Genomic DNA, 12,516 nt, shown 5'->3' with positions numbered 1-12,516 from the left:
TGTGTGTGTGTGTGTGTGTGTGTGTGTGTGTGTGTGTGTGTGTGTGTGTGTGTGTGTGTGTGTGTGTGTGTGTGTGTGTGTGTGTGTGTGTGTGTGTGTGTGTGTGGGTGGTAGCGGAGATAAAGTTGTTTTTTTCCATTGAGGTCTCTGCTGAAGCGTTTAGTACAATCTACCACACTCTGTCTACATCAATTACCCTGCTTCATTGTTTCTCACTCCCCTCCCCTTCTCCTCCGCTCTCCCTCCTCCTCTTCCTTCGTTTCATCATTCCCTCCATCCCTCCATCCTCCCCTCCCTCTGTCCCTCCCTCCATCACTCGCTCACTGGCTTGTTCCATCTGTCCCTCCCTCCCTCCCTCCCTCCCTCCGCCAGGTAATTAAGTGTTGTTAGTGGCATTGATAGTGGTGTTAGTCAGCAGTGTGGGGCTGAGGAGGTCGACACACACACACACACACACACACACACACACACACACACACACACACACACACACACACTGGTATTACAATACTTGTGAGGAACGTTGCATTGACTTACATTCATCCCCAATCCCTAGTCGGATAAGAGATAATCATTGTCAGTACTGCAGCCAGACACTGGCTGAACTGTTAAGTAGATAGTTTGGATTAACTGACAGTATATGAGTTACAGATACTAGTTATGATGGATTGATAACATTGTGTAGATAGTGATAGACTGATAACAGTGTTATGGTGTGTAGATAGTTGTGATATATTGATAATAGTGTGATGCACAGAGGATAGTTGTGATATATTGATAATAGTGTGATGCACAGAGGATAGTTGTGATAGATTGATAATAGTGTGATGCACAGAGGATAGTTGTGATATATTGATAATAGTGTGATGCACAGAGGATAGTTGTGATAGATTGATAATAGTGTGATGCACAGAGGATAGTTGTGATAGATTGATAATAGTGTGATGCACAGAGGATAGTTGTGATAGATTGATAATAGTGTGATGTAGGGCTGGGCGATATGGCCTAAAAATAAAATCCCTGATTTTTTTTTTAATCCGATTTATGATTTTAATCGATTTCTTTCTCTTGGGAGCTAAAAACAAAAAAAAGTATCAAACCAAGATGAATGTCCCTATTGGGATTGAAGTGCAAACCTAACTTTCACCAATATTTTTTTTTTTGAACAAATGTTTTTTATTTTCCCTTTTTTAACATAAAACTAGACAAACAATACATTAATAGTAGAAATCTATGATAAATCACAGGACAATGATCGACATAATAATAGCAATAATGACAGTCCAGTAATTAAATCAAAATAAATGTAGATTAAAAGACATAAAAATTATAAATACAATACAATACATGTGCTCTTGCTCGCTCTTCCTCACTCTTTCCTTCCCCTTCCCTCCCCCTCCACCCCCCCCCCCCCCCTCAGGACCCCCTTTTGAACTATACATCCACTATTCCGTTTAACATCAGGGATTACAAATTCATATGCTATCCTTTATCTTCTCCACCACATCTAACCAGATTGCTATGCTGGCTTCATTAACACCTAAAATTCGTGCGGTAGATATCTCTAGATAAATCACATCGAGATAGGTAAGAAGTTAAGAACCCATACCTTCCGGCACATTTTATCCGGTTGAATCCAGCGTGATGCTATCAACTTTTTGGCAGCCGTAATACCGGACAAAATTAGTCTCTTCACATGTACAGAGGTTGATAACTGAGAAACATCATTCAACAACAATACAGAAGGCAGTACAGGTATGGTCAGAGATAAAAATTCTGATAATTGAGTGGTTACTTCTTCCCAGAATATCTTAACAGGAGGGCATTCCCAATACATATGCATACCAACTTTCACCAATCTTCACTTAAAAATATTTTTATAATAAAAAAAAAGAAAAGAAAAAAAAATATATATATAATATAAAAGGTTACTCTTGATCAAACAAAGATGAATGTCCCTATTGGGATTAATAGTGCAATAACCTGCTTTTTCACCAAACTTCACTTAAAACAAATAAAAGGTGCCTCTTGATCATCAAACAAGAATGAATTTCTCTATTGGGATTAATAAAGTGCAAATCTAACTTTCACCAAACATCACTTTTTGTAAAATAAAAGGTGACTCTTGAATTTTTTTTTTTTTTTTTTAAATCGATTTTAGTTTTTCAACTGTTCCTGTGTTTGTGTGTTTTTGATAACCTGTGTGTGTGGTTTTTTTTTTTCACTCTCCACATGGGTGTTTTGTCCATGAATCTCCCCTGTCACAAACTGATTTAGTTGAATTGCTGTCGTCCTGCAGAAAACCCATGCCACCAATAATTATTTGTTGTTTGTTTTTAATACCAAATCAAAGTGCAAAAACTTAATTTAATGAAATGTGAGACACTTGTGATTATTTGGCTCTTTTGACTGCATTACATCTCTCTACCCTGTTTTTCTCTCAACCTCTCTCTCTCTCGCTCTCCTTTTTCCAACTCCTTTCCTTCTCTCCTTCTTTCTCTCTCTCTCTGTCTCTCTCCTTTTTCCAACTCCTTTACTTCTCTCCTTCCCGCTCTCCTTCTTTCTCTCTCACTCTATCTCTGTATCTGTGTCTCTCTCTGTCTCTCTCTCTCTCTCTCTCTCTCTCTCTCTCTCTCTCTCTCTCTCTCTCTCTCTCTCTCTCTCTCTCTCTCTCTCTGTCCCCTAGTTGTCTTTCCCTGTCTCCCCTGGCGGCCGGCTGAGATTTAAGGCTCCGCAGGAAAGGGAGAAAAAAGGAAAAACCAGTTCCATTATGATGTCACTGTGGAGATAGATAGATGATATCCCTCCATCACCAGCCCTGGGAAAGAGAGAGAGAGAGAATTAGTCCCGCCCTCCATCACTCCCTGCATGCCACCCTCCAGACTTCCCTCTACCCTCCCTCCTTTATCCCCTCCATGTCTTCCTTGTTTCCTTCATGTTGTTCTCCTGCCTTCCCTCCTCTCTCAGCTGCCGCCTCCTTACCTGCCTCCCTCCCTCCTCAACCCCCTCCCTCTCAGTCCTGTCTCCCTGTCTCTCTCTCTCCTCAGCCCTCTCTACCTGTCCTTTCTCTCTCTCTCTCTCGCTCTCTCGCTCTCGCTCTTGCTCTCGCTCTCTCTCTTGCTCTCTCTCTCTCTCTCTCTCTCTCTCTCTCTCTCTCTCTCTCTCTCTCTCTCTCTCTCTCTCTCTCTCTCTCTCTCTCTCTCTCAGTCCACTCTCCCTCTCATTCCTTGATCTCTGTCTCCCTCTAAGCCCTCTCTCTTTCTCCCTCAGTTGTCTTTCTCTCTCTCCCTCTCAGCCCTCTCTCCCTCCCTTTCCGTCCTCCCTCTCCTCTTTCTCCCTCTCAGTCTTCTCCCTCTCTCCCTCCCTCTCAATCCTCTCTCCCTCTCATTCATTTCCATCTCCCTCTCTCTCTCTCTCTCTCCTCTCTCTCTCTCCCTCCTGTGTGCTCTCTCTCACCTCGTAGGACCTTGTGAATTGTCATTTCTCCATATTAGACAGATAGATGATAGCCTTTTTCTCTAAGGCATAGTTACTAATGTTTGTGTGTGTATGTTCGGTATGCCATTGTGTATGGCGTGTACTGTATGCTTTATTTTGCACATATAGGTGTGCGTGCGTGTGTGTGTGTGCACGTGCATAGCAGACACATTTACCAAATGGCAGACAGACGCAGTTCTTCAGTCTACCCTTCTCCACCAGAAAGAGAGAGAGAAAATGCATAAGATTGAGAAAAGAGAAGGAGAACAACTGATGCTAACAATATGCATCCTAATACTTAAAGGGGACATAATGGAACATGGGTTTTGCCTAGTCTTCATCAATTTGTCAGTCTGAAATGTTATTTAGGCGCATAGGAACTTTTACATTGGAACATAGAAACAGGGTTTGATTAACAAGCCTAAACAAGCTGTTCAGAATTATTGCCGTTTGTGATGTCACAAGGGCGACACATGCAATACATTAGCTTCAATTAAAACAATTATTGTCTGTGCTTTCAGGAGCCAGGAACACTGCCTACCTAATGTACTGTACTGCCAGTTTTCATAAAAAAAAAAGAAATGTAATCTAATCTTAGGTGTGGGTTAGCCAGGCAGGGAAGGAAATACATTTTTCTACACCCACCAAACTACACCCACCAGACACAGCGAGTGCTACACCCACCAGACACAGCGTGTGCTACACCCACCAGACACAGCGAGTGCTACACCCACCAGACACAGCGTGTGCTACACCCACCAGACACAGCGAGTGCTACACCCACCAGACACAGTGTGTGCTACACCCACCAGACACAGTGTGTGCTACACCCACCAGACACAGCGAGTGCTACACCCACCAGACACAGCGAGTGCTACACCCACCAGACACAGCGAGTGCTACACCCACCAGACACAGCGAGTGCTACACCCACCAGACACAGCGTGTGCTACACCCACCAGACACAGCGAGTGCTACACCCACCAGACACAGCTAGTGCTACACCCACCAGACACAGGGAGTGCTACACCTACACCCACCAGACACAGCGTGTGCTACACCCACCAGACACAGCGAGTGTTACACCCACCAGACACAGCGAGTGCTACACCCACCAGACACAGCGAGTGCTACACCCACCAGACACAGCGAGTGCTACACCCACCATACACAGGGAGTGCTACACCTACACCCACCAGACACAGCGAGTGCTACACCCACCAGACACAGCGAGTGTTACACCCACCAGACACAGCGAGTGCTACACCCACCAGACACAGCGAGTGCTACACCCACCAGACACAGCGTGTGCTACACCCACCAGACACAGCGAGTGTTACACCCACCAGACACAGCGAGTGCTACACCCACCAGACACAGCGAGTGCTACACCCACCAGACACAGCGAGTGTTACACCCACCAGACACAGCGAGTGCTACACCCACCAGACACAGTGTGTGCTACACCCACCAGACACAGCGAGTGCTACACCCACCAGACACAGCGAGTGCTACACCCACCAGACACGGCATGTGCTACACCCACCAGACACAGTGTGTGCTACACCCACCAGACACAGCGAGTGTTACACCCACCAGACACAGCGAGTGCTACACCCACCAGACACAGCGAGTGCTACACCCACCATACACAGCAAGTTAAATCGTGTTCCAGAGACTCAAGGAAGCCATGTAAAATGTTTGAAAAGATACATAATTTGTCCCCTCTCACAAGGTTAGCATGACAGGCTAACAGTATCCTCTATCTACATCTTTATCATTGCCGTAATCCTTTTCAATAGAATAACATAGACGCTAACGACATTAGTGTGGTTATCTATCTCTCGCCATCTGTATTGCCCCATAACAACCTAGCATGACGATGCTAACAGGGTTAGCCGTCTATCTGTCATAACCTGTAGCTTTTATAATGGGCTGACCTGGGGATGCTAACGTGGTTAGCCTCTAGCTATATCTTTCATAGCCCCTCCATAGGCTGTGTGTGCAGCAATATATTCCAATAAGGAAGGGGTTTGCCATTTAAGGCGGTCCAATGATGAAATCGCAGGAGATAGAGATGATCAGATTAGGCTAGTCTGTCTGGGAGACTGGGAGACCTTTAGAAAGGCCAAAGTATTATGGCTTCTTATGGTAGGTAGAATGCTATTATGAGTGATTTTGGTAGATACTGTACTTATTATGACCAAAGGGCGATATAAAGGGATATGGCGTCCTGCTCGTTGGCACATGATTAAATGCGTCCACCTTATGGATTATTTTTGAGGACATGGTATAGAGAATGACATTCTACCTGCCCACCATCCCCCTCGCTGAAGCTGAACAAATCACCCTCTGATAATAGCTTGATTTGGTAAAGAGCACTCAATTATGGCTGGTTATGGCAAATATGTTTAACAATTGTCTGTTTATGGTACCACAATATTATGGCCATGGCATATGCCAGCATTATGGCTGTTCATAGCAAATAATAATAATTGTAGTTTCTTGAGTGATTATTTACAGCATACAGTGCTCTTCACATACACACTCAATGACTGAAAGGCTCGAGAGGAAATAATTGACATCTGGCAATCAAGGGCATGTCAGAGACCTGGATGGTAATTTGACGAGGAACGCCGGGGAACCCCCGACTGTTTTTACGAAGGGACAGGGTTCTTTTAACGGCCTCAGTGAGTGAGTGTAACGTCTCATCCGAAGGACGGCACTCTGCGTCTCTGTCACGGTAACGGTCATTGTTACTGCCACGTCCAGAGGGCTGACGGAGTGCTCCCTGCAGGACAACACCGCTCTCTGACAGCACCCTGCCTGCAGCTGGAACCCCTGTGACCTTCCTGTCTCAGGCCTGACCCATGGAGCCAGGCTGCCGTACGCAAATGGCATAATGCCTAGTCGCGGCCTGTCTTTGATACTGGTAATTGGCTGGTTATGGCAAATTGATCAGGTTCACGGCTGGTTGTGATATAGATTATAGATATATATATTAGCTATATTAATGCTCTACACCATAAGGCTTCGTTACGGCATACAGTGCCATTTCTTTGACCTCTTATGGTAGATACAGCAGTAGTATCACTGGTTATGGTAGATAGTAGTGTTTCACTGGTTATGGTAGATAGTTGTGTGTGTGTGTGTGTGTGTGTGTGTGTGTGTGTGTGTGTGTGTGTGTGTGTGTGTGTGTGTGTGTGTGTGTGTGTGTGTGTGTGTGTGTGTGTGTGTGTGTGTGTGTGTGTGTGTGTGTGTGTGTGTGTGTGTGTGTGTGTGTGTGTGTGTGTGTGTGTGTGTGTGTGTGTGTGTGTGTGTGTGTGTGTGTGTGTGTGTGTGTGTGTCTTTGCAGCTTGTGCTGTGAGAGGTGAGGCAGGCAGCAGTGGGAGACTGAGAGGAAAGAAAGAGGGAGAGAGAGAGAAGGGGGGGTGGAGGGGGGTGGTTGTTTGCTGTGCTCTTAATGGTCAATCTGGCTGGCTCAAATGCCAGGTCAGCCATGAGCTGACCTCTCTCTGTCTCTGCTCTCTTCTCTCTGAGAACCACTAGAAAATGGCCGCCCCTTATAGTGCTGGCCTTTGTGTGTGTGTGTGCGCACGTTTGTGTACGTTTCTGTGTGTGTGCTAGCGGTCATGACTGAGTGGTCAGTACCTCTTGTCAATAATGCGATATGTACTGGTGACAGAACCCTAGATAAATACTGTTACAGCACCTCTGTCTCATTCATGACCATTCATACCCGTGACCGTTGGGCATCACAACATTTATTTACATTCGTTTGCATTATGACAATTTATAATCATGGCAGCCATGACATTTTGCATCCATGACTATTTATATTCATGAGATTTGCAACAAAGACAATGTTTCCACCACAATTTATCTTGACAGATTTTAAACGTTGATGTTTTATGATTTCCAGTCTAATGAGCTGATAATATGTAGGCTACCAAATTTATTATTTGAATTAATCTATTTATTACTCATTCAGTGAGTATTAAAATATGTTATTGTTGAAAGTCTGGTTGAAAAAAAGTCATATTTTATAAACATGCAACTGCAAGTCTCAAATCCAGTCATATTTTATAAACATGCAAGTCTCAAATCATATTTTATAAACATGCACGTCTCAAATCCAGTCATATTTTATAAACATGCAAGTCTCAAATCAAGTCATATTTTATAAACATGCAAGTCTTAAATCAAGTCATATTTTATAAACATGCAAGTCTCAAATCAAATCATATTTTATAAACATGCAAGTCTCAAATCCAGTCATATTTTATAAACATGCAAGTCTCAAATCAAGTCTCAAAGAGAGAGAGAGAGAGAGAGAGAGAGAGAGAGACTAGGCTAAAGGCTGAAAGGAGAAAAATAACTGTTTCCCCTCTGGGTTAGAATAGATGAAAAGAAATACGAAGACATAACAAAAGAGGCAGAACAAGAGTATGTGTGCCTTTGGATGGAGAGAGAGAGAGAGAGAATATCCATATGTCCTTGAATCATATGTGAACCATGTGTACATATGCATTTATGTGCACCTTAAGGTCCCTCGAGTTTCCTCGGAATAGGGTAAATCTGCATTTTTCTATGATGCCTCTAGCTCAGGGGTGTCAAACTCATTTTCACAGAGGGCCACATCAGCATTATGGTTGCCCTCAAAGGGCCAAAGACTGTATAAATGTTAATGTAATGTAAAATAAATGTAGCTACTCATTTACATATTGTTAAACATGTTGTTTCTGTATTTATTACTTATTCAAGTTATACATATTGCATATGCATTTGCATAGATGTAAAAATATATGTTAGCTGATGTAATGTTAACAAATAATTTTAGTTTATCAGAACCCCATATTACTCCATCAATCAATGATCAAACCATTCAAGTAAATAACAAAGAAGAATATCATCAAATACAAGCTATGACATTAAGTTTGTTCAAAACCTTTTTGTCACAGTCAAGAGGGGCAGAACTAACAACTGTGAGCTGCAAAGAACATGTGGGACAGATGTAGCAGATGTTACAAAAACAAATGGCTGCACACAACCTTGCAGAGGCCATACATCCAACTAATGGAAGATAGTTTAATTAACTTTAATTAACAGATTGCAGAATGGGTACAGTACAGTACAGCTCAATACACACAATTGTTAAGTGCAGACCGGAGAAAGACTTTCAACTTGTTTACATCAGGGTCCCCCATTTTCAATTCGTAATGAAATTGCTATTATGTGTCTGCATGAACACACAACTGTAACTGTACTCAAAAATAACAAAATAAGGGTTGTCTCAGTTCACAACTATATTGGTCAAGTTTTGGGTGGGACATGTTTGCGTCCCTACAGCTTCTTATTCAATTGAGCGAGATGCTTGGTTATGTCACACAGCCAGTTTGCATCTGACAGTTCAGACAATATTTCTTCAACCCTTTGTTACCTATTCCGCCTGGATCTTTTTTGTATTTTGGGCTGTAAAATTGTCAAAGAATGTCTGAATGTTTTTCCTTTTGTTACTTCATCAATACCTCAGATGTTCAACATACATGTATGTGTAAGAATGTGTAATAACTAAGGCTGTCAAAAGTTAAAGCTTTATTAACACATAAACCCACAATTCTTTTAACGCCGCTATTTTTTAACCCAAGATTAATATATATATATATATATTTTTTTACCGGCTCTCTTGGGGGCCACATCAAATGACGTGGCGGGCCACATTTGGCCCGCGGGCCATGAGTTTGAGACTTATGCTCTAGCTCATGGAATGAACTCAAACAGTCCTTAAAGCTTGAGATTCTCCCATCTGGTTCATAGATTAAAACCTTGATCTCCAACCTTTGTCAATCAAGTTGTATGTGTTTTAATTGAATTGGTATCCTTAATTTTTGCCTTGTTGTCTTATTGTTGTGTCGGTGTTGTGTGATTTCATATGCCTTTTGTACACTCAACGTGACCGTAAATGAGGGAAACCTCAGTTGCCTTTTGAGTTTAAATAGGAAATGAAATGTGTGTGTGCACGTGCATGCAACATGCCTGCCGCATTCATCCTGACCAAGACTCTGTTTCGGGAGGCATCACGGTCATCACCGCTAACACTTGATCGTCATTTATATTCCCTTTCTCTCTCCTTCCTTTTTCTCTCCAGGCAAGGCCCTGACCTTCCTCCTCCTGCAGCCCCCCAGCCCTAAGCTGCCCCCCCACAGCACCATCCGCCGCACGGCCATCGATCTGATCGGCCGCGGCTTCACCGTGTGGGAGCCGTACATGGACGTGTCGGCGGTGCTCATGGGACTGCTGGAGCTCTGCGCCGACGCCGACAAACAGCTGGCCAAGTGAGTGCCGCGGTATCTGTGGTGGAATTAACCCTTTCACTACCACACTACCAACGGGTTAACCCTTTCACTGCGACAATACAGAAGGTTGACCCTTTTCACTGTCACACGACAAAGGGTTAACCCTTTCACAACCACACTACAGTGTGGTAGTGAAAGGGTTAACCTTCTGTAGTGTGGTAGTGAAGGGGTTAAAAACCGGACCTGCTCTGCACTCCCAGGTGACACACTGGAGTTAGGCTCATGTTCCACAAACAAACGGTATCCTTGACCTCCGGGGGCGTACCTCTCGATGGCTTCATTGTACACAATTTGTAAGCCGCTGTGGTCAGTTGTGTATATATATATATATAGTTTAAATATAGTTTTTGTATAATAAAAAACTATTATTTGGGGGCACCCCAGTGGCGAACCACATAGCGCGCTCAGCCACGACACGGCCGACCCGGGTTCGATTCCCGAACCCGTCGTTATTTGCAGAATGTCTTCCCCCCACTCTGTCTCCCATTCCTCCTCTCTCTCTATCTACTGGACTGCCCAGTAGAAATAAAGCGATAAAACGCCAAAAAATAAATCTTAAAAAAATATATATTATTTGAGTTTATCACTTGGAACGAGGACACGGATGACTCTCACACACACCGGTTCACACATGACTAATACACAATAGAGGCCTTGCACAGTGTTTGTGGTGTTCCATTTCTTCCAACATGGCCATCTGTAACCATTTGTAACCACTTTCAAAATAAGATGCCTCATTTATGTGCAGTGGAAGAGTAGGTGAAACACTGGAGAAGCTAGCCCCTTTCGTGACTGCGTGTAGCCTGGGGCTGTATCGCAGTCACTCTCACGTAGACCGCAACCAGTGTCATAATAAGGTACCAAGCGTGGACGGGGGGCTCGCGGTGGGTCAAAGATATATCCGATATGAATTTCAAAGATACCCAGCGTACAATATGGGTTTAACACATCTTTACAGTGTGGTCTGGAAGCTCGGAGTTGCTAATAAACAGTTTAAAACATTGTTACTCCACGAGTGGTTCTCACAGAGCGAGCCGTGTATTTCCGCCATTGGTGTCACTGCGCATGCGCACCAGGCATTACAGGCGGAAATACACGGCTCGCTCTGTGAGTACCACTCGTGGAGTAACAATGTTTTAAACTGTTTATTAGCAACTCCGAGCTTCCAGACCACACTGTAAAGATGTGTTAAACCCATATTGTACGCTGGGTATCTTTGAAATTCATATCCGATATATCTTTGACCCACCGCGAGCCCCCCGTCCACGCTTGGTACCTTATTATGACACTGGTTGCGGTCTACGTGAGAGTGACTGCGATACAGCCCCAGGCTACACGCAGTCACGAAAGGGGCTATGGAGAAGCATGATATTGCCATTCTACTCTGACTTGTTTACAAGATCCAGTAATAATAATGACATTATTATATTTCTCTTGATACATCTGTCGTATATCAACGCATAGCAACCATCGTTTTTCCACATAGCAACCGTTGTTTCTTCCAACATGGTGGACGAATGGGCATCGTAAACCTTCTGTGAAAGGCCTCTATTGACCGGCCAAATGAGTGAGGATGTAAGGTAGACATGTATACATCAGCAGGCAGCTAGTTCAACATAAACACGGAGGTCTCGTGCGTCAGGCCAATGCAGACATCGTTACATCATCCTAATGTCCTCCAATCAGATTAGAGACGTGGTTCCATAACTCTGCGTGTCAGCTGGACATTCTATAATACCTACATATGTGTGTGTGTGTATACTGTACTGTTTATGTATGTGTGTGTAATATGGATGCCTGGAGGAACGGGTACTGTAGCACTATTCATCTCCCCCACTCCACCATAACCCCATGAACACACACACACACACACCCCCACTCCAATCTAGCTGCTCCCACACAAACGAGGTTATATTTGGAGTCTATATGAAGAGCTGTGTGCAGGATCACGTGTGTCCGTCTGGAAAAATAACTAGCCACCATAAGATGATCCCATTAAGGTTGAAACTCTAGCCTAGCCAGACTGGTTATATGAGTATAGATATGTCTGCACGGGCTGTGTGTGTGCGTGTGTGTGTGTGTGCGTGTGGTACTTGTGGTGCACGTAGTGCTGTGCTAACAGGGTTACAGGGTAGAACAAGGGTCATTTCTCTGGTGTGATGAAGGAGAGAGAGAGAAGGGGGAGGGGGCTGGAAGATCAGTGACCTCATCAGGCAAAGACCTATTGTTGGTCCCCTGCAGAAGGCTTGCATCTCCACTTCTGCATTGTTTGTATGTGTTCCTTCCTTCATTCATTCATTCATTCATTCCACCATTAAGTGATTCATTCATTCATCACGTGATTCATTCTTTCATTACGTGATCCATTCATTCAGCCATTAATTAATTCATTCAACTATTTATTCATTCAGCCATTTATTCACTAACTACAATAATACTTACTCTTATTATTATTATTATTATTATTATTATTATTATTATTATTATTATTATTATTATTATTATTATTATTATTATTATTATTATTATTATTATTATTTGTTTGTTTCATTGTTTACTCATATGATTGACATGTGCCATTGTCTACCGTATTGTGTTCCATGACTCTGGGAACAAACTAAACTTTTGGTAATGTATTGTAAAATGTCCACGCACTCAAAAGAAAGCGTCATAACATATTAAT

The 12,516-nt window shown here is 43.2% G+C and overlaps 1 protein-coding gene across 2 annotated transcripts in view; it reads left to right on the top strand.

Moving 5' to 3' along the window:
* wdr7 (WD repeat domain 7) overlaps positions 1-12,516 on the top strand; it is a 344,639-nt gene that overhangs the window by 271,332 nt on the left and 60,791 nt on the right. For both annotated transcript variants that reach the window (XM_084325436.1, XM_084325435.1), the window contains one exon: positions 9,626-9,812. In XM_084325436.1, coding sequence (XP_084181562.1) covers positions 9,626-9,812 — 187 coding nt within the window. The remainder of the gene's footprint in view (positions 1-9,625; positions 9,813-12,516) is intronic.

This window comes from Notolepis coatsorum (genome assembly GCF_963971535.1).
Source record: "Notolepis coatsorum genome assembly, chromosome: 11".
NCBI classification, from domain to species: Eukaryota; Metazoa; Chordata; class Actinopteri; order Aulopiformes; family Paralepididae; genus Notolepis; species Notolepis coatsorum.
The sequence above is the reverse complement of the archived record's forward strand: the minus strand, read 5'-3'. Positions and strand labels throughout refer to the sequence as shown.